This window comes from Trypanosoma rangeli (genome assembly GCF_003719475.1).
Source record: "Trypanosoma rangeli strain AM80 chromosome Unknown Tra_15.4_contig_00018, whole genome shotgun sequence".
Classification (NCBI taxonomy): Eukaryota; Euglenozoa; class Kinetoplastea; order Trypanosomatida; family Trypanosomatidae; genus Trypanosoma; species Trypanosoma rangeli.
In genome coordinates, this window is record NW_021705763.1 from 69,566 (window position 1) to 89,684 (window position 20,119).

The following is a 20,119-nucleotide window of genomic DNA, read 5'->3' on the forward strand; positions in this document are numbered from 1 at the left end:
CGTAACCCTGAAATGGCAAATACACGAAAAGAACTTCCTGTTTTGCGGGAAGAACAAGTAATTGTTGAGGCGATCAACAATAGTTCTCGGACATGTGTTCTTATATGTGGTGAAACAGGAAGTGGGAAAACAACACAAATTCCCCAGTTTTTGTGGGAATGTGGGTATGGCGATGCAAAGGGTTCAGCCTTTGCAAGAGAAGGAGCTATACTTGTTACAGAACCTAGGCGCGTGGCTGCAGTTTCAATGGCAAAACGTGTTGCTGAAGAGTTAAATACTTCATTTGGAGGAATGGTGTGTTATCATGTGCGATATGATAACAATCTTTCCGATAATTTCAAAGTGAAGTTTGCTACTGAAGGCATTGTCTTAAAGGAGATTCAATCGGATTTTTTATTAACCAAATACAGTGTTGTGGTGGTGGATGAGGCGCATGAACGTAGTGTTGCAGGGGATATTTTGATTGGTCTTTTATCACGAATCGTACCATTAAGAAACGATCTTTACTTGGAGGAACTGAGAAAACATAAGGGTATAGCGTCAAAAGCGACGGTAAAACCTCTTAAATTAGTTATTATGTCTGCTACAATGAGAGTTTCCGATTTTAAAGAAAATCAGCGCCTTTTTCCTATTCCACCACCTTTAATAAATGTGGAGGCTCGTCGTTTTCCTGTAACGAATCATTTTGCAAAGAAGACCGAGTTAAAAAATTACCTTGATGAAGCATTTCGAAAAATTTGTCAAATACACAAGAAATTACCTCCCGGAGGAATTCTTACTTTTCTTTCTACACAGCAGGAAATCGAATCGCTATGTGGACGTCTCCGCGAACATTACACCAAGACGCGAATTGAATACTACGAAAAGGACTATTCAAAACATAGTTTGCTTCCTCACCGACGAGATGCGGGTAATGATGACATGGATTCGGATTCTGGGAAGGATGTGGCTGAAGCTTCTGATGCAAAGGACGAATTTGGTCTCGGTATTGAAGACTATGCATTGGAAAAACCAGTTGAAAACAACGATGCGCAGATTTTAGGAAAAAGGCTTAGAGATGCTACATATGAAGAAGAAGAGTGCTCCGAGGAAGATGAGGTTAATGGGGAGCTAAATTCATTACATATTCTTCCGCTTTATGCACTCATGGATTTTTCAAGGCAACAAGAAGTGTTTCAAGAACCTCCAAGAGGAAAACGACTTTGTATTATTGCTACGAATGTAGCTGAAACATCTATTACTATTCCAAATATTCGTTATGTGGTGGATACGGGTCGTGTGAAAACGAAGACTATAGATGAATCAACTGGAGCAAGCTGCTTTTGTATTACGTGGACAAGTCAAGCATCTGCAGAACAACGTAGTGGACGTGCAGGACGTATGGGGCCTGGACATTGTTACCGTTTATATAGCACGGCTGTGTATTCCAACATCATGCCAAAGCATAGCTCGCCTGAAATTTTGAGGACATCATTAGAATCAGTGGTATTGTTGATGAAGCACCTCGGTATTGATAATGTTGGGTCATTTCCTTTTCCTTCACCTCCAAAAGAAAATGACTTAAAACGCGCTTTAACGCATTTGACGCTTATTGGTGCTTTGGATCCCCATGGTGAACGACGTATTACCACGTTGGGTAAACGTTTGATGGCGTATCCGATTCCGCCTCGTTTTTCACGGGTACTTTTGGAAGCCTTGGACCGTAAACTTCCCGACTCCGTTCTCACCATGGTAATTATCATAGCAGCGGTTTACTCAACAACTACTAGTGTATTTACCGGTGAGGGAAATCGCTTGAAATGGAAAACAAATGATTCTAACAACCCGGATGATGACCGCCGATCCCTTGTATCCTCTTTGCTAAACCCTGGAAGCGATCTGATTACTTCTTTAAATGCCTTTGGAGTGTATTTAACTGATACTTCTTTAGGTAATTGCCATCGGTACTGTATGGTGCAAAAAAGTCTTTCAGAGGCCCGTCAACTGAAGCAGCAGTTGCAGGCATTAATGAGTCACGATAAAGTTGTGGAAGAAGTTGATGACACGCTGGATGTCAATGATATTGGAACAATGGACTCTGGGCCACACTTCAGTGATCATGGTTTGGTTAAACTCTCAAAGGAGCAGGAAATAAGCATAAGAAAATTGTTTATTTATGGACTTGTAGATCAAGTTGCCCGACGGGCAACAATTCAGGAGTGTCGCTACCACGGTGTAGAGTACAAAGATAACAAGGCAACGAAAGCTCCATATATTCTCTTGGGTCACTCCATGATTTCCTATATTCATCCAACAAGTTCTATAGCGCGAACATTTCCTCCTCCAGAGTATGTCACGTATGCTTTTTTGCAACGATCCGTACGCTCTGAAAGGAAGGAACATGCGACGATGATGCTAGGTTTAACCATTGTAACTAAAGAGTGGTTACATGATTGTGGTGTAATTCTCGAATAAACATGTTTTCCCCTCTAAATTCCTCTCAATAATGAAAATAATAATAATAAGTCAATAAATGAATATGTTAAAAGTTGTGTATATTTATATATTTATATATTTATATATTTATATATATTCTTTCTTCAAAGAATTCTTGGTTTTAGGGGGCGAATGAGCTCGGCAAACTCCATAGGTGGCCCACAGGGGCCCAAGGATCTTTTGGACGCAGTTAGACAGGCCGTGGTAAAGGGTGACATTGACACCTTGGTGCGTCTTAGACGAGAATTTTTAGCTGTCAGCGAAAATGTCTCCAAGTGTATTGATGAATCTGGAAATACGCTTGTTCATTTGTCGTTGGGCAAAAATACAACAATGTTGGCGTATACCGTTAATCAACTTTCAGGAAATGTCAATGCGGCCAACTTTCAAGGACGAACTCCGCTTCATGAAGCTGCTAGAAATAACTATGTCGAATGCTGTGAGGCTCTCTTAAATTATGGCGCTGACGACACTGTGCAGGCTGCAACACTTTCCACACCTTTTCACACTGCAGCTGCTTGCGGCAGTGTAGAATGTATGGAAATCTTGTTGAAGCGCAGTAATGACCCTGCCAGCAAGGTGAATGAGCTTGACAGAAATGAGTGTTCGGCACTTCACAAAAGCGCATCCGATGGTGATGTTCGTGTGACGCAGTGGTTAGTGGAACACGGCGCCTTTGTGGATCAACGGGACTTTAACAACACAACGCCTCTTCTGATGGCCGTGAAAATGGGCCGAAAAGAGGTGGTAGAATACTTGATTCATCAAGGGGCCGCCTGTGATCTTGCAGACAGGCAGGGCAATCGGCCGGTTCACTTCTGCGCTATTCGCTGCGATTCCAAAATTCTCAAACTTCTTGTGGATGCCAATGCCGCTGTAAACGTCCAAAATGGTGAATTGAACACACCTCTTCATCTTGCGGCTATTTATCAGCGGCCAAATTCAAAAGAGTGGGAGAATCTCATCGCATCTTTACTAGATTCGGGATGTGATCCTTTGCTGGAGAACGCTTCCCGTAAAAAGCCGGCGGATTACGTTGGGCGTAACCTGAAAAAACTTTTTTCAAAGGAAGAGGCAGAGATACGTCGGCAAATAAAAATACAGAAAGAGGCACAGGAGGAGGAGGACTTCAATAAATTATTGGAGTTACGCAGTACATGGAGAGCAACGGTCATGGCAAACTTGGAAAAGACGAAGCGCTTACAAAAAGATGAAGCGGATCGTTTGCACAGAGAGGCGGAGGAACGGCTTCGCGCTGAGGATGACGCACGTCTTCTTTTGGATGAGGCAATTGAGAGACGACGGTACCAAGAAGAACAGAGGAAAAAGCGACAGGACCTCGAAGAAAAGGGCAAAAACCCCGGCAGAAAGTAATCCGCATACACTAAGAAACCCCGCCCCAGGCTTCTATCTATTTTTTTTTTCTTGACTAGTTTCCATTGGCGGTGTGTGCTGTGTTTGTACTTCTTGTCCATTCGTATTGTATATGTAAACTACTGCAGTAACTCAGGGAGGTACTTTCTCACACCTCTTACTCTGGTGAGAGGAAGAGGATGGTTTGAGAGTTGTGCTGCTGTCTCTTCCACATGTTTATACATTTTAAAAGTGAGATGGGAAGGGATATATATATATATATATAAGTTTTCTTTCCACTTGTTTTTTGTTTTTGTTTTGTTGAATCTGTTTTTGTCAGTATGGTCTTCATTACACTCTCCTCAGCTCATTTCTGTACTGGGCGTGATTGCGGTGTGGGGGTGGCTGAGACCCTGGAAGAAGGGTAATTGGTAAGAACACGAGGAAGGAAATCGAAGCAAAAAAATATTATAATAATGAAGACACCAAATAAGGAACGTGACTTGGCCGGGACGGCGGCATTTGAGGTTGCTCTGCAGCACATTATGCTAAGACAGGATCGCTCTTATCACTTTGTTCAGCTTTTGAAGGCAGCTTGCTCGTTAGTTTTTCTGCTGGAGGGCTGCTTTGTCTTTCTTTTTACCGTGGTGTTGCCACTCTTGGCAATTGCACCAGAGGGATTTCTTGCCCGTCTTCTCGAGTACACATCTCCTCTTGTTGGGGTTCTATCGGCGGTGTGTTTAGTACTCTTGCATGTCTGCAACAGTCGGTACTTAATTGAGCCTGGTGAGCAACTTATGCATCGACTGAATGACGTCATATTGAAGCCTTGCTTAGGCATGCGTTTTGATTGCGTGACTGGAAAACTGATGGGCGATGAAATCTGGGCGGTGGATATGGATGCAATTGCGCAATCGGACTACAACAGCCAGACTTGAAAACTTGTAGTTTCAGAGCCTTCTATCTTGTTCTTCTTTGTTTCCCTTTCAGTGATTGTGTATGCATCCATGTTTACTCAAATTTTATTTTGTTCCTTATCTATTCTTCACCGTGGTCTTTTTCGCTGCCTATGCATATATATCGTGGTGCTCGTGGCATGCGTGGTTGTATGAAATATGCTCATTTGCATGTATTGCGGGTGTATATCCCTTTCTTTCTTTTGCTTCATATCTGTTTCTCATGTCGTTTAGAGTTTTGAATTATTATTAATATTGTTGTTATTATTTGTTAATTGAGATTTTCGTTTTGTCTCAATAAGGATGTGGCTTACATTGCTCTATTTGTGGGTTCTTTTAATTTCCTTCGCTGGGACAAACCATTGTGCGGGGCGACGCATCGTCGCTGTGGGAGATCTTCATGGCGATTTGAATCAGGCGCTTTCCATTTTGCACGTGGCTGGCTTGGTAAATAAACGTCAACACTGGACTGGAAAGGACGCCTACTTAGTGCAGCTTGGCGACGTCCTTGATGTTGGCCCGGACGATCTCACGATTGTGCGCCTGCTGATGAAGCTTGAAAAGGAGGCACAGGCCGAGGGTGGCAACGTTATTCAGCTTCTTGGTAATCACGAGATTCGAAATCTGCTTGGAGACTACAGTGCTGTGGACCGAGCAAGCCTAGCGCACTCCGGCGGTAAGCATGGGCGCACAGAGTCTCTCTCTAACAGAACTGCACTGGGAATGTATCTTCGCACACGAAAAGCAATCTTTCATCATAGGGAATTTCTTTTCATGCATGGTGGCTTTTCGACGGCTACAGGAAGGGCGATCGATGGGATTAAGGCTGTAAATAAATTCAATACAGCCATGCGTGACGCATTAGTCTACGATAAGCAGTCCAGCATGGGAAAGACGGCGCTTGATCTTGATGAGAAGAAGTACAGCAAAGTTGCGAATCCCATTCTTGTTCGTTCTATTTATAATGTCCGATGCTCCGAACTGAAGAAGGTTTTAACTAAGAAGTTTCCTGGAATAAAATCGGTGGTGGTGGGTCATGTGCCGCATAACTCACAGGATTTTTCAGACTGGCGTCTGTGTGGTGGACGTTTGATTGATATTGACTTTGGTTTGAGTCGTTGGAAAAAAGGCGATCCTGGCCATGTGGCCGCACTGGAGATCGAGGACACTACAGGACACGTTCAACTGCTGGAATCCACCGTGAAGTTTTTGAACTACGAGCCAGACGTGCACTCTTTTGCGGGACCCGACGTAAAACATTCACTTCCCTTTGTGCGTTTGGCAGTCATTGTTGTTTCATTAATTATTATCGTATGGTTTCTGGTAATGTGGCTATGTTCAAGAGTACGTAATAAACCGTTGTCAGCAGCATCACAGGAAGTCTATGACTCTGTTGCTCTCCGAGCTAATCTTTGAAAAAAGGAGCAACGAAAATCGCTTGCACTGGATGGAGTACGTTACGGTGGCATTTAAGAATAGTCTTAGAATGAGGGTTCTGGTGAGACAGAATATAAATGCCATAATTCCTAGGAACGGGACCCGAAACTGCGATGAAAAATGTCTAATTCTAACGTTTTATGCTTTTGTGTTAGAAAGTATTGATAGGTTTTGGATACATAGTGATGGTGCATGCAAACTTTACCATTCTTGTAAGATGCTTGCCACCATCCTTGCATCTGTTCTTTGGGGTGGGGGCGGGTGGCTGGGAAGTGAATAGAATACATTATGGGACCTTAGGGCGAAGGAAAAATAATGTGGACTATGAAAGGATGTCCATTAATTTCTCTAATTGGAACAGTTTGGTGTCACCAACATTGAATTCGTTTCAGTGAACGATGTCTAGACTCCGCTTCTTCCTCGGGAGGCCGTTTTTTTTTTTTTGTCATCTCATCCACATACACTATCCCGTAGATTTCAACTTCGTTACGGGTTCTTGGATCGTATTGGGGTTCCAAGGAGCCGCTCCTTTATTACAAAGGTGAGGCTAGCACATGCAAAGTTTGCGCATGCGATGTAATTGTTGATGTTGTCTATGCACTGACTGTTGACGCGATGGTTGGCGTGTGTGGACTGTGTTCTACCGCTGTTTTCATGTTTAGTTTTTGTTTTTGGTTTATTGGGCGACAACGCTTGAGCAACGTATTTATGACATATAATAGGTGGGTACAAGATTCCCCATCCAGCGTGTAGAAGGGCAAATAGAAACAGGCAACCAAACAGTCTTCTCACATATTCTTTTATGACAGGTGCTGCGCCAAGGGATGGACAGGAAGAACTTCATGCAACTAACTCCAGAGATGCATTTACGCTGACGCTTCTGAAACATGTGGCGAACAAGCTGGGCGTGCAGTACACGGGCAACGGTGTGGACACGAGTGACAGTATTGTTATGGATGAACTGGGGCATATAAAAGCTGAAATACGCTCGCGGGAACGTGTCTTGGGAATAGAGAATATGAGTCTCATTCCACTCTATGTCAAGGCGGGCGATTTGTCACCGACATCCGAGGATTCTCTCCGGTTTTACAAGAAGGCTATGGACGTCGTAGAGGCAAATAAGGAGCTTAAAAGACACTCTACTATGATGAAAGACGTTACTGTATCGAACTTTGCTGAACTTGGCTCACGCTTTTTTCGTTATGGGGAGTATCATCTGGCTGAAAAACTTTTCACAATGGCGGCATCTATTTGTCATGATAAATCGGCAGGTGCGTGCTGGGCGAATCCCTTCTCTACCGCACAATGCAAAAGTCCGAATGGTTTGCAGCGGCTACAAGGACACCTGTGGGATTGGCAAAAGAGTGCAGAGGCATCACAACAAAATTTATCGATACTTTTTTCCGGGACTATCCAGAGGCCACATCGGCAACAAGAAATGCGAGATGCATGCACTCAAACCGAGTTGACAGAATACAGAGCAACCACGCAGGCTGGTCAGGGAATGGGTACAGGGGATAAAATTCGGGAACTCAAAGGGGTTCGAAATGCGGAGAATCTGAAGCGACTTGTGGAGTACACCTTTGATCCATTAAATGGGGATGACGGATTTACTGGGCCGGTACTTCCGAAGAGTCGAACCACCATGACGCTTTTACAGTCTGAGCATGTTTCTGAACCGAGTTCTTTTCTAGCCTTGCAGGAGTCCATTGATCGCATTGCTTTGAGAGTTGATGGCAAATTTGACTCAATCAACGCCTCAGGCGTTACCCTGGGAAACGGGCTGCAACCACGATAGGTGCCTTGTGTTTGTGACTTTGATTAACAGTGGGGAGGTAGGGGCTACTTTCTTATATACGCGTTTATTGTTTATTTTGCTTTTTCTTTCACCCCCCCCCCCTCCCCCTTGTTGCTGCTGTTGTTATTTATCGCGTTTTATTGATTTATTGTTTTTATTTCCATATGTTTTTTCTTCTTCTGGAAGAAGATGCCGAAGAGACACAATGTTGTCGACCCCCTGGTGATAAATGACGAGAATGATCGCATTCTTGAGTTGTGGTTTCGCGCCCGGGCCTTGGCGGAGTTTTGTGAGCAGCATTCGCCGGCGGATCACCTTTTTGTTGCAAATATTGCCGGCCAGGAGGGCCGAAAAACTCTGGCGGGCGCGCTGGACTACGCGGAGCGTGTACCTGAGGACATCAATGTCTGTCTCTTTCGCCGGAAGCTGACCTTGTCGCTCCCATTTTTAGAGCAGCTTTGCAACACTTCTCACAGGGTGCAGTTGTACACTTGTCCACCGTCGCAAGAGAACCGGGACGGGGCTGCAGCTGTGGCTATCAAGCCTGGGAAAGCAGCGACCAAGAAAGACCGCGCGAGAAGAGAGGAGGAGTTGTTTGCAGTTGAAGACGCAGATCAACTCTTTTTGCTGAGCTTTGATCTCATTGATCTTTTAACGTCACCGTTGATGCAGCACTCGGTGTCTGTGCCACCGGAAGCTATGTTACAGGATTGCATTATTGAGCTTCGTTGCGGCACCCCGTTCTTGCCGCCTGCCAAACTAAATAAATACCGCCCGCTGAAAATTGAGGTTCGCACCATTTGTGATCTTCCCGGAACAGTGATTCAGCACGACTCACTTTTCGTGACGGTGCGGTTTGCCGGCTTCGAGCTTCAATCCCCCGAGCTGGAGGTGGCAGTTGACGGCAAAGTAACATTTCGTCGGGTGAAGTTTTTGGGGACACAGTCGCCTTTGGAAGTCTATCAGGACGTCTTCTTTCGAAGAATGGAGGTTTCTGTGTTTAGGGGAGCGAGGATGTGCTTGGGCACCGGGACGGTGCAGTTGCGTGCGGCCGCAACTGACCAACAATGCGAGTTTAGCGAACTGGTGTTTCTTTTGCCTAGTCGCACCACCATTACTCGGGACAACAATTGTCTCACACAAGGGACGACAGTTTCCCTGCACGTGGATTTTTTCATCCCACTGCCTCGTCCAGTGCATGTCTTAAGCGATGGTCAGCCTGCACACGGTCATTTTCTCACTCGTGGTGTTATACGAATGCCGTACATGGCGAAATGGGTGCCCAGTGTGTTAGAGGCCTTTATCGCCGCAACTCTGCAACTGAAGAAGGCAGGTGAGGGGAGCAACATTTATCAGTATGAGTTACCTGAACCAGAGCCCGAGGTTCTACCTGTAAAAGAAAAGAAGAAAGAAAGTGCCAAATCTCACAAGGCTCAGTCGGTGCCTCCCCCTCGTCCACCTTCACCACCATCAGCGTTTGAGACTCAATTTAAGATTGTGTCACCGCCTGGCATTAGTGGGTTTGAGGTGATGGACGATAACGTACGGATCATTTGCATAGAGGGTCTAGCTGTGGAAGTCCATAAAGTTTTTCAACGGCTAAATGATGTAGCCGGCCACAACCCCCAGTTAGAGCTGCTGATGAATGCCGAGTTATTTGTGCCTAGTCGCGCCTACACCGTTTTTCCACCACTTGTAACACTACCAAAAATAGTTAATGCCGATACGTTGAAAATGGGTATTGAAAATGGAATAGACTCTGCCGATGAGGCAGTGCTCATGAACGTTAGTGAAGGTCATGTTTTGGGTAAAGTACCAGTCGGGGCTGCGTCTGAGGTCCTTGCCATGCCTTTATCTGTGTCTTGTAAAAGGCCCACAGAAAGTTCAGGAGACGTGTTTGACGCTGCTGAAGCAGAGGGTGGTGGTACAGGAGGCCGCATTCATCGCATACGCATTAGAGAAACTATTGGATCCCTTGCATCACAGCAACGCTATCTACTACGAAGGATGCTTTCTGAAGTTTGCATTAGCTGCTACACAAAGCTTCGTGCGATATGTGAGTGTTCGTCACTTCGTACTATTCTTGAACGAGACTTATTTCCAACTTCAGAGGAGCTCATAGCGCTGGAGCGATCTTTTGGTGTTGCATTGGAACTTTGTGATGTGTTTGGAAAACAAGAGTTTGTCAGTGTGTTACTGAAGGAGGAGGCTGTCAGTTTTTCAAATTCTACGACTGTAGTATCGATAGAAAGCTCTTGTTTACCTGTTAGACTGAACGCGTTGCAATCGACGGATGTTGGTAAGATGGTTTCCTTTGAGGCTACCAAAGTGATGTCTTCCAGACGACGGATTCCTGCATGTGTGCAGCAGCGGTATCCAGGCGCGTGTTGGTTGGTCACGACTGACACCAACACTAAGGTTCTGTGTGCCTTTTCCGTTGGTGCTCAACCCAAGGATACAATTCGCTATTTTGTGGAGGCGCAAGTAGTACGATGTGGCGATATGTTTTGCCTGTATCCCTTGGCTTGCGACTCACTCGCAAAAAGTTACACGGATTCACGCAATCCGGTATATGAGACTTACCTTAAGGCATTGCGAACACAACAGATGCAGATCTATTCAAATAAGGAACAGAGGACATTGTTAACTTCGACACCCTCTATCATCGGCAACGGACCCCTTAGTGATGAATCTGACAGTAGTAAAGACAGTGATGTCTTAGTGAACCCTCTACCACGTGAAGTGCCTGCGATCTCACACCCCGTTATGACGGTTAGGAAGGACATGATCGATAAAAGCCAAAGACACGTTCAGTTAAGAGCCAAGAAAGTGCCAAGGCTGACAGCAGCTGACTATGCACTATGTTGGGAGTTGTATCGGCAGAGGGCCCCCACTGTTTCCTCGAAGCCACCCAAAGGCCCACCGATGCACTTTTAAACTTACGTGAAGAGAAGAAGGTGCTAGTGATATGCCCTCAAGTTGTATTTATATAATATATATGCCAATATGTGTTTTGGTGTATTGACCAATTGATGTACAATTGACGGCAAAGCATGCCGTGCGACAACCTACCTTTTTTTTTTTTTTCTTCCCGACAGAGTCAAAGTGTTGTGACTTTGGTCAACGAGGTGTCGCTTGCCTCGAAAATGAGGAAAACTATGTCTTGAAAGGCTAATAATAATGTGATTACTATTTTTTGTTTTTTGTTTTTGCTCTCTTTCGTTCGCGCTTGCTCCCCTTATTCTTGAGAAGGAGAATAACGGAAAGAAACAAATTCAGTGTTTACTGGGCATCAAACAGGTGTGGTGGGGAAGCAATGAAGATTATCCTGCGAAACATTATGGGAAAGGAACAGACGCAGGAGGTAACACCAGATACGAATGTGGAACTCATTAAGCAACGTCTGGAGGGTGAATACGATATGGATAGTTTGCATTTGTGCCACAAGGGTAATGTACTTGACAATGCAAAGACAATGGCAGAGCTGGGCGTGGAGGAGAATGCGGTTTTTATCGTCGCAGGGAAAAAACGCAGTAAAAAAAATCCTCAACCCAAACCAACGCCATCCGCCCCACTTCCAGAGACAAAAACACCTCTTTTGGTTGAGTCGACTTCGGTTGAAGCGGGATTGAATGAAGTCGCAAAAACTGACTCTGCAACGACTGGAGCAGGAGAGACGCCTGGTGGAACCACTGTGCCATCTCCAGTGATAGAGTCATCTTCGACAGCAGCAGTAACAGCAGCAGCGCCTTCGCAGGGTTTGGCCTCACACGGTGTTGATCCCACTCTCATCGACAGCATCGTTGCCATGGGGTTTGAGGACCGTGAACATGTGGCGTTGGCATTACGAGCTGCGTACATGAACCCTGATCGTGCTGTTGAGTTTCTCTGCACAGGGATCCCATCCAATGTTTTGCAGCGGTTGAATGAACCTTTTATGGCACCGTCTGCAGGCCCCGAGCAGATTTCGGAGGCGACAGATCGGCTACCGTTGCACATGCGTCAGGGCGCCAGTGGCTCCGCTCTTTACAACGCCTTAATGCAAATTCCACAGTTTGGGGAAATACGCTCAATAGTACAGACCAATCCGGAGTCGCTTCCCACCGTCATACAGCAGCTCCATATGCACCACCCTGAGGTGGTTGGGTTGATCCAGCAGGATCCAGATGAGTTTTTGCAGATCATGGGAATTCGTGGCCAGGCAGATTTCACAACCAGCAGCAGCGGTGATGGTGATGGTGGTGGTGACGTCCTCACTGAACCTGTTGTGGTTCCACTGAGAGAAGGGGAACGTGTCGTGATTGACCGTCTTGTTGAATTGGGTGGTGGTGCATGGACTGAGCAGGACGCGCTTGAGGCTTATCGTGCATGTGAAGAGAGCGAGGAGGCCGCGGCTCATCTACTTTTCAGTAACTTCTTTGAATAAAACAATTGATGTTTGGCTACGACACTTGCGGCGCAACACAGCTACACCATTAATGATGATGAAAACGCAGACGAGGAAACCGGAATGTATATATATATATATATACATACAAATGCCAGGACGAAGAAAAAGGTGGAATATATGAGAACAGAATTAAATGAAAAAGGAACTCTTGTATCGTATGCACCATGCGAAATGCAGAAAAGGAAGAGGGGTGAGTATTTATGAGATGATTTCACTTGAAGCCTTAGTGATGGTTGCATTGATTGGGTTCTGGCTTATGCTTGCGCTATGAAGCCGGTGTATTTATTACTTCTTGAGCGTTTTTGAGTTATTGCTTTTTGTTTTTGTTTTATTCGTCTTTCTCTCACTTTATCATTGGTGTCAATTGTGGAGGTTGCGTGCGTATCCGGCAAGTGAAAGACTGGGCAGCGTCGTGGCTTCTATTCCTCAGATGTATCTGAGGTGAACGCTCTTCTGCAGGAATCGTTGAAGCGGTCTGTGTTTATGTACTTGTATTTTGTTCCTTTTTTTTTTGCGTGTTTTGTGATGGTCGCGTTTGTGTTGCTTTTTTTTTATGCAGCTTTTTTTTTCTTTTTGTGCTCTTAGTTGGGGATATTATTATCTCCCCTAGCATTTGGTTTGGGCCGCAATGGATTTGGACACCAGTTCCGAGAGGCGGCTAGGCACTACTTTTGCTCGACAACTTTTACGGCATGGGCGCATATATGCACGTGTGGCGACACTGGAAGGTAGTCAACTCTGACGCACACTTGGGCTGAGGTTGCTTGTGAGTCTTGGCGTTGGAGCAATTGCTGGAGCTGGTGTTTTTTGTGACCACGGGACAAGCTACGGCAGTCTACGCCGGGCCCGCGCTTGCCGTCCCCATTTGTGTGTCTTGCCTTGTCTTTTCACAGCTATGTGCCATGTGTAGTTGACAGCAATGGTTCCTATGACGGGTGGTGCCTTTACTCATACGGCTGTGGCGCCTGGAGAGTTTGCGTCGTGGATAGTTGCGATATGCCTGGTCTCTGGCTACGCCGTGTCAGTAAGTTGGTCTTATAGCGTTCAGACTTTTTTTCGAGAGTTTTCTATTGTGTTCTCACCAGCTTTTGGGGTTTCACCGATTGGTGTCTCCGGTGACAGCCTCATCCTTACAGGGGGAACTATGTTAACCCCCCGGCGATGTTTTGAACGTCGATCTGTTCCATTGTGTTGTGCGTGGGGATTCCTGAGACCGCCACTGTAAACATATTTTTCGTTATTCTTAAGCTCTTGGTACTTGGCAGTTTTTGTACTACACAGAGTCTATTTCGCATTTACTCATTGGGAGGACTTCAAGTTTAGTCTCGCCCCGTTTGTGTGCCTTCCAGCAGTGGCGAGTTTGGAAGGTACGGTGCGAGCGGGATTCTTTGTGGGGCGGGCATTGTTCCCCCCATGTGGGGTTTGACACCATGCGCGCGAGTGCTCAGTATTGCTGAAATCCACGGCGGGACCTTTTACGCGGTGTCATCTATACATTAGTAATACATTCTGGTCTCTATGTTCTTGTCACGCTTACACTGACCGAAGTGGCGAAATACACTGCGATGAACAGCGATGCGTCTATGGTTATGGTATTTGACAGTGTTGGGGCACCATCTTTTTTTTCGACTTCTTGTGGACATTGGCACAATATCAAGTCTGAGTTCAGTGTGCTTTGCCTGCCTATTTGCGATGCCTCGCCTTACAATGAGCTTAGCCTAGGGTGGACTGTTGCCACCTATGTTTTCTCATATCGATGCCAGATGTCAACCCCCCGTGAGTGCCAAGATTCTTTGTGGTGTGGTTGGCGCCGTCATCAGTGGACTGTTTTCACTGGAAGTCCTTGACGAGCTCATTTCATTTGGCACGTTGATGTTTTTCAGCTGCGTGTGTGTTTCCATGTGGAAGATTCAGGTGGATTTTCCGGGTTTTCCGAGACCGTTTGTGGGCCCACCTTTCCCTTTTGTGCCTTTCCTTAGGGTGATGCCTAATTGTTTGCAATTTTTTTTTTTTTCTGCTACTGGCGACCTTCCGCAGCAAACGTCATTGTAGTGACAATTTCAATCTCTTGGTACTTCTTCTACGGGGTTAACCATAGCAAGCTACACGCATCTGATACTTTGTCCTGGGGCGTTTGTGTTTCCACCAAAAATGGGGCCCCACCGCACCTACGCGGGGAGGGAAGAACGGAAAAGGCTTGCTCCTTCCCAGGCGTGGAGTTTGGAGCCAACTGACTGACTACAACATTGTAGCCTTTCATACGTTGTGTGCTTTTTTAGTGTGTTTTCTCTCAACCAGATGAAAAGAAACTGACAAATCAAACGATGGGGAGTGAAATGATTGAACGGTTTTGTTTATTTTGGTGCTTTGCTTGTTTCCTTCTAACGTCACTACCATACGGTGAAGTTGACGTCTGATTTAATCCGCTTTTTCCCCTTTTTTTTTTTTTGTGTGTGTGCTCCTTCTCTGTTTTTTATTTACTCCTCCAGTTGGGTAGAAAACACCGTAAGGGTACATCTCATAATATAATATATATAATTTTGTATTCATTTCTTCATACACATATAAAGCCTTACACATTCTTTTTTATCTTTAACTTTATTTTTGTCCTGAGCGAAGCATACAAAGCAGGAGCGATGATCTACTCTGGCGAGATAGAGAACGGCCAGATGCATGGTCGTGGGTGTCTCCAGTACCCAAACAATGAAACGTACGATGGTGAATGGGTCTTTGGCAAGCGCCACGGTCATGGAGTGTACGCATACGTTGATGGTAGCCGCTACGATGGTGAATGGGTCGAGGACAGAGTGCATGGCAAGGGAACATGCTACTATGCCAGCGGAAACAAATATTCTGGGGATTGGGCCTTTGGTCGCATCAATGGTCGAGGCATTCTCGAGTACCACGATGGGGATCGCTACGAAGGGGAATGGAAGGATGGGCGTATGCATGGTAAAGGCACCTACTGTTACTCAAATGGCGACCGATACGATGGCGAATGGAAGGATGACAAGCGCCATGGTAAAGGCGTTGTCGTTTACGCAGCAGCTGACGGTTCTGTTTCCGAAAAATACGACGGTGAGTGGGTCGATGGCCGCATGCAGGGATGGGGAAAGTACTTTTATGCTGATGGTGGTGTTTACGAAGGGGAATGGAACGATGGCCGGATGCATGGACGAGGAACGTACGTTTTTCCCAATGGTAACAAGTATGAGGGTGAATGGGTGGAGGACCGAAAACACGGATATGGGATTCTCGTGTATGTCAATGGGGAGCGATATGAAGGGTACTGGCAATTTGACAGGGCCCATGGCAAAGGAACCTTGATGTATCTCCAAGGAGATCGTTACGTTGGAGAGTGGTCGAATGGAAAGAAACATGGCCGGGGTGTTCTCACTTATAGTAATGGTGACATCTACGACGGGGAGTGGCGCGACGACAATGCGTCAGGCTATGGTGTTCTTGAGTACGCAAATGGCTGCCGGTATGAAGGTGAGTGGGAGGAAGACCACCGACACGGTCAAGGAGTACTACAACTTCCTGATGGTTCCAGCTATGAAGGAGGATTTTCACACGGTAAAAAAGATGGAAGTGGCCGAATTATCCTCAAGGATGGATCAATGTACATTGGTACATGGAAAGATGGAAATATCGTGGGACAAGGCGAGTTCAGACTCTCTGAGAGCTGTGATCTCAGCAATCCAGATTACTGAGAGCTTTGTATAGATTTTTTATCTGTTTTTGGTTTTGATACTTCTTTGTTAATTGGTTTGTTTCATTCTTTTTCCATTTTGGCGAATTACAATCCGGGATTACTCGCACCTTTCGAACCATCCTCTTCGTCCTCGTTTCACCACGCCGCATCCTTCTCACCCACCGCATTTTTTGCCCTACCATTTTTTTTTTTTTTAGATGACTTCTGGTTTTTTCCCTTCCCTGCTTGTCTGCTTTTTTTCAACTTTATTCTATGAAGGAAAATATGTGTACCAGAAACGAAGTGGGGGTTAGAATGGATTGGGGAAAACGTGAACCTGAGCTGGAGGTAGTAGTAGTGGTGGCGTTGTGGGGAGGGAGTAGGGGACGAACAGCTGTAGTCAGAGCAGCAGGAGCAGGGGTGACAGTAACGAACACGCTTAGGGTATCGTGAGCAATAACACTTTGTTGAGGCACCGGGTGGTGGTGTGTATGAGTGTGTAGATGAACACCAGTATAGTGTGTCCGCTGGTTTGTGTACTTGTTAGAGAGCCACACAAGATGAGAAGGAGGGGGTGGAGTTGATGCATCTCCCCTTCCTCGTTTTAACCTTACTTTCATGTACGACTTACCGTTGTCCCAGATTCTTTTTTTAATTGATTTTAGTGGAGCAGCGTAGAGGTTGTATTTTCAATAAGGTGTATCTTTTTCTCTGGCCGTTTTTTCGCCGCTTTATGCGCATGCGGGTGTGAATGTAGGAGGGGCACATTCGCGCGAATTGTGTTGCCTAACATGGGACTTTTTTTTTCAACTCTGACTGCCTTGTTTTTCGTTACGAAGGCCGAGCTAGCGCTTAGTTTCAGAACGAAGTAGATTATCTGCAAGAAAACAGATTTTTTTTTTTGGTTTAAGAAAAAGGGAGACCAGCGTGAAGTTGCGCCTGGCTTTATTGTTACGTAGTCGCTATTATTGTTTTTCGTTATCGTACCCGTTTGTTTTGCGGTCACACAGACGCAAATAGGCACATGGAGGCTATCAAGGGCTTGGCGCGCCGCACAACGCAGAGCTTTAGGGAAAAGGTCTCACAGAGAGACGCATTGGACCGCGATGAGTCGCTGGACGTGGCCAGCAAAAAAGTTCTCCAGTACCAGAAGTTCAGTCAGGTCGTTTGCATCAAATTAATACGTGCCGCAGAACTTATTGAGGAGTTGTGCAAAATTCTGAAAGATGTTGGGCAAGAGTACCAAAACGTTCCTGATTTGCAGCCGGAGTCGAATCAACTTGCGGCAGATGTTTTGGACGTGGGCACAAAACTATTTGCCACGGCACAGGAGCACCAAAAAGGCCTCAAAGAGCAGGGCTTTGATGTATTGAATTCCTTTATTAAGAACATCAGTAAGCTGAAGGATGCGGAGGAGGCCCGCCGCAAGAACCAGCTAGAGTACGACTTTTTCCGTCAAAAAGTGCTGGGACTTCGAGCTATGCCGCCTAAAGACAAGTCACGCATTCCACGAAATGAACAAAAGTTGGAAAACTGGCGTGCAGAGTTTTGGAGGGCCACTGAAAACAACAAGGTTGTCTGCTCCCAGCTCTATGCCGAGGGCCAACGCGCCATTGATCTTAGTGTGTTGACCCTTACAAAGGTTCTTGGGAGTTTCCTCAGCATTGCTGGGAATGGCTTTAAGCAACAGTTTGCCAACGCACGGTTGCCAGTGTATCCAACGACACCGCTCTTACCCCCAGCGCCGCTTCCACCAAATCCGATGCCTCCATATCAGCCGCCGCCCCAAGCAGGGGGCTATGCTACAATTCCGTACGGGCAGCCGCAACAGCAGCAGGACTGGATGCAGGGTCAGCAACCGCAGCCGCAACAGTGGCAGGGGTGGTATGGTGGTCACCCCCCAGGTTGGTCGCAGCGGCATCCACAGCCGCCGCAACCAGCCTCACTCCAACCACATTTATCCGAACCTCAGGTGCCAGGGGGCCAGCCACTGCCTTCAGTGCAGTCGACGGGTGAAACGTGGCATGTGCCAGAAGGGCAGCAGCAACAGCAAGGCTGGAATTTTCCAGCACAGAACACATCATCTGTTGCTGGGTTTCAGGCTCCCCCAAACAATTCTTGCTCACTAGGCCCTGCCTTTACGACGCCACCCAAAGATAACGGCAACGGTATTGAGGCACCTGCGCTATCTTAACCATTTCCAGGATCGGTGAATGGAAATTTGTGGTTCTTACCGTTACTGCTATTATTCTTTTTTTTTTTCTGTTTTTGTTCCTTGTTTGCTCTTGTTTTGACTGCCATTTTATTCCTCGATGCTGCGCAGAGCAAATGTGGGGGAAAGCCTGGAAGCGACACACTGACTTTTGATTGTAGTTCGCATCTTCTAATACAAGAAAACGAGGAGGAAGGGCGAGAGGACTCTGGCATTTTTTTTTTAATTGCGTTAAACTATTATTATTATTGTTGTCTGTAGTGATTGTATTGTTATTATTGTGGGTGGATACAGACGCTTCTAGATGCCTCGTAGACAATCATGTGTTGATTCTGGCCGTGCGTTCATAGGGGGCAAAGCCGGGCCACGGTCTCGCTTTTAGCGAAATTCCTTTCTGCGTGCTGTGCTCGGGAAAAATAAGTACATGCTGCATGAAATTGACGACCTTTGTAACAAGGCGGAAATACAATCCCATGAACTTCTGCCCGTGAAAGGGCGCATACACAAGTTGGAAGCACAGCTTGCGGGGCCCGAGGCTGCTAAGCCTACAGTGTATGAAAAGACCAATGATGCTAATGCTGTTTCAGATGGCAGGGCTGGTATTTTGCGTTCCATATCAAGAACGATTTCCGCATATCACTTTGGTAACTGCTACGCACGCATACTTCCCCGCAACCAACGGCAGATTGCGAAGCCAGCTAAAACTCCCCAAGCTCTCAAATACAAATATAAACAATTGTATGCCCTTATGGATAAAGGAGGGGGGGGGGGGGGAGCATGGTGCGACATTCGTTTCGTGAATCAAACCATCGCTTTGATGTGGTGTATTATCTTCTTCGGTCTTACCAAGAGACGCCGAGTTTTTCAGTGGCCGAGTACGATGACTTGGCTGGCTATTATGTGTATGGTGGAAATTATTTATCTGTTAAAGTCGAGTAATGTCATGATACTTGAGGAGTATGAGTTTCTTGCAGCAAAGGAAAGGTAAAGCATTGCTGCTCGGGGTGGGGGCGGGGGGAGCTTCATGGTGGTGACCCCTTCGCAGCAGTAATCCCTCATTATTTTAATTTTTGCACTCACCTGCTTTCATCTATCGCACAGGATATAAGACACATGCGTGCCCATTTTCACGTTGTTTTCATCTTTTTTTTTGCATGTTTTGTTGTATTTCTTTTCTCTTTTTATTTTTTTCCTGATTTTCCGTAAACAACACAAAAAATTATATATTTACTTAAAGGCAAAGGGAAACTATGAAAATCAGGGCGCAGGATCGCATCACTTTCCCGGAGGGCGTTGAGGTGTCCGTAAAGGACCGCGTCGTCACCGTCAAGGGTAAGCGCGGCACACTCACAAAGGACCTCCGTCACCTGCAGCTGGACTTCCGTGTGAACAAGAAGTTCCGCACCTTCACCGCCGTCCGTTGGTTTGGCACAAAGATCAATAACTCCACCATCAACACGGCACTGTCGCACGTGCGCAACATGTTCACGGGTGTGACAAAGGGCTTCCGCTTCAAGATTCGATTTGCCTACGCGCACTTTCCCATCTCCGTCTCTGTGGAGAATCAGCTTGTGGAGATCCGCAACTTCCTTGGGGAGAAACGTGTTCGCCGGCAGCTCATATCCGATAGCGTCAAGGTCTACCGCACAGACCCCTCCATTGTGAAGGACGAACTTGTGCTGGAGGGCAATGACCTGGAGGAAGTCTCGCGCGAGGCCGCCGTGATGCATCAGCTTTGCCTGGT

At 46.2% G+C, this 20,119-nt stretch overlaps 13 protein-coding genes across 13 annotated transcripts, besides 6 other annotated features; all 13 read left to right on the forward strand.

Moving 5' to 3' along the window:
- Positions 1–12: 12 nt before the first annotated feature.
- Positions 13–2,454, forward strand: TraAM80_00975 (putative ATP-dependent RNA helicase; the record flags this gene model as incomplete). Its single annotated transcript, XM_029378032.1, has 1 exon — positions 13–2,454. One exon carries the CDS (start codon positions 13–15, stop codon positions 2,452–2,454), a length of 2,442 nt encoding a protein of 813 aa, XP_029242119.1.
- Positions 2,455–2,481: 27 nt separating this feature from the next.
- Positions 2,482–2,512: a microsatellite.
- A 21-nt stretch (positions 2,513–2,533) lies between these two features.
- Positions 2,534–2,570: a microsatellite.
- Positions 2,571–2,607: 37 nt separating this feature from the next.
- On the forward strand, positions 2,608–3,849 carry TraAM80_00976 (ankyrin repeat protein; the record flags this gene model as incomplete). Its single annotated transcript, XM_029378033.1, has 1 exon — positions 2,608–3,849. The coding sequence occupies one exon, from the start codon at positions 2,608–2,610 to the stop codon at positions 3,847–3,849; it is 1,242 nt and encodes a 413-aa protein (XP_029242120.1).
- Positions 3,850–4,095: 246 nt separating this feature from the next.
- Positions 4,096–4,114: a microsatellite.
- Positions 4,115–4,128: 14 nt separating this feature from the next.
- Positions 4,129–4,165: a microsatellite.
- Positions 4,166–4,304: 139 nt separating this feature from the next.
- TraAM80_00977 (uncharacterized protein) lies at positions 4,305–4,766 on the forward strand (the record flags this gene model as incomplete). The annotated part of the gene is made up of 1 exon (XM_029378034.1): positions 4,305–4,766. The coding sequence occupies one exon, from the start codon at positions 4,305–4,307 to the stop codon at positions 4,764–4,766; it is 462 nt and encodes a 153-aa protein (XP_029242121.1).
- A 321-nt stretch (positions 4,767–5,087) lies between these two features.
- Positions 5,088–6,200, forward strand: TraAM80_00978 (serine/threonine protein phosphatase; the record flags this gene model as incomplete). The annotated part of the gene is made up of 1 exon (XM_029378035.1): positions 5,088–6,200. One exon carries the CDS (start codon positions 5,088–5,090, stop codon positions 6,198–6,200), a length of 1,113 nt encoding a protein of 370 aa, XP_029242122.1.
- An 823-nt stretch (positions 6,201–7,023) lies between these two features.
- On the forward strand, positions 7,024–8,019 carry TraAM80_00979 (uncharacterized protein; the record flags this gene model as incomplete). Its single annotated transcript, XM_029378036.1, has 1 exon — positions 7,024–8,019. One exon carries the CDS (start codon positions 7,024–7,026, stop codon positions 8,017–8,019), a length of 996 nt encoding a protein of 331 aa, XP_029242123.1.
- A 189-nt stretch (positions 8,020–8,208) lies between these two features.
- TraAM80_00980 (uncharacterized protein) lies at positions 8,209–10,956 on the forward strand (the record flags this gene model as incomplete). Its single annotated transcript, XM_029378037.1, has 1 exon — positions 8,209–10,956. The coding sequence occupies one exon, from the start codon at positions 8,209–8,211 to the stop codon at positions 10,954–10,956; it is 2,748 nt and encodes a 915-aa protein (XP_029242124.1).
- Positions 10,957–11,335: 379 nt separating this feature from the next.
- On the forward strand, positions 11,336–12,445 carry TraAM80_00981 (UV excision repair RAD23-like protein; the record flags this gene model as incomplete). Its single annotated transcript, XM_029378038.1, has 1 exon — positions 11,336–12,445. One exon carries the CDS (start codon positions 11,336–11,338, stop codon positions 12,443–12,445), a length of 1,110 nt encoding a protein of 369 aa, XP_029242125.1.
- An 84-nt stretch (positions 12,446–12,529) lies between these two features.
- Positions 12,530–12,554: a microsatellite.
- Positions 12,555–13,388: 834 nt separating this feature from the next.
- On the forward strand, positions 13,389–13,694 carry TraAM80_00982 (cationic amino acid transporter; the record flags this gene model as incomplete). Its single annotated transcript, XM_029378039.1, has 1 exon — positions 13,389–13,694. The coding sequence occupies one exon, from the start codon at positions 13,389–13,391 to the stop codon at positions 13,692–13,694; it is 306 nt and encodes a 101-aa protein (XP_029242126.1).
- A 515-nt stretch (positions 13,695–14,209) lies between these two features.
- TraAM80_00983 (putative cationic amino acid transporter) lies at positions 14,210–14,521 on the forward strand (the record flags this gene model as incomplete). The annotated part of the gene is made up of 1 exon (XM_029378040.1): positions 14,210–14,521. The coding sequence occupies one exon, from the start codon at positions 14,210–14,212 to the stop codon at positions 14,519–14,521; it is 312 nt and encodes a 103-aa protein (XP_029242127.1).
- A 584-nt stretch (positions 14,522–15,105) lies between these two features.
- On the forward strand, positions 15,106–16,182 carry TraAM80_00984 (flagellar component; the record flags this gene model as incomplete). The annotated part of the gene is made up of 1 exon (XM_029378041.1): positions 15,106–16,182. One exon carries the CDS (start codon positions 15,106–15,108, stop codon positions 16,180–16,182), a length of 1,077 nt encoding a protein of 358 aa, XP_029242128.1.
- A 1,005-nt stretch (positions 16,183–17,187) lies between these two features.
- Positions 17,188–18,357, forward strand: TraAM80_00985 (uncharacterized protein; the record flags this gene model as incomplete). The annotated part of the gene is made up of 1 exon (XM_029378042.1): positions 17,188–18,357. The coding sequence occupies one exon, from the start codon at positions 17,188–17,190 to the stop codon at positions 18,355–18,357; it is 1,170 nt and encodes a 389-aa protein (XP_029242129.1).
- A 255-nt stretch (positions 18,358–18,612) lies between these two features.
- Positions 18,613–18,655: a microsatellite.
- Positions 18,656–18,799: 144 nt separating this feature from the next.
- TraAM80_00986 (uncharacterized protein) lies at positions 18,800–19,363 on the forward strand (the record flags this gene model as incomplete). The annotated part of the gene is made up of 1 exon (XM_029378043.1): positions 18,800–19,363. The coding sequence occupies one exon, from the start codon at positions 18,800–18,802 to the stop codon at positions 19,361–19,363; it is 564 nt and encodes a 187-aa protein (XP_029242130.1).
- Positions 19,364–19,625: 262 nt separating this feature from the next.
- On the forward strand, positions 19,626–20,117 carry TraAM80_00987 (large subunit ribosomal protein L9e; the record flags this gene model as incomplete). Its single annotated transcript, XM_029378044.1, has 1 exon — positions 19,626–20,117. A coding segment is annotated over one exon (492 nt), but the record flags the coding sequence as incomplete, so codon positions are not given.
- Between the last annotated feature and the right edge of the window lie 2 nt (positions 20,118–20,119).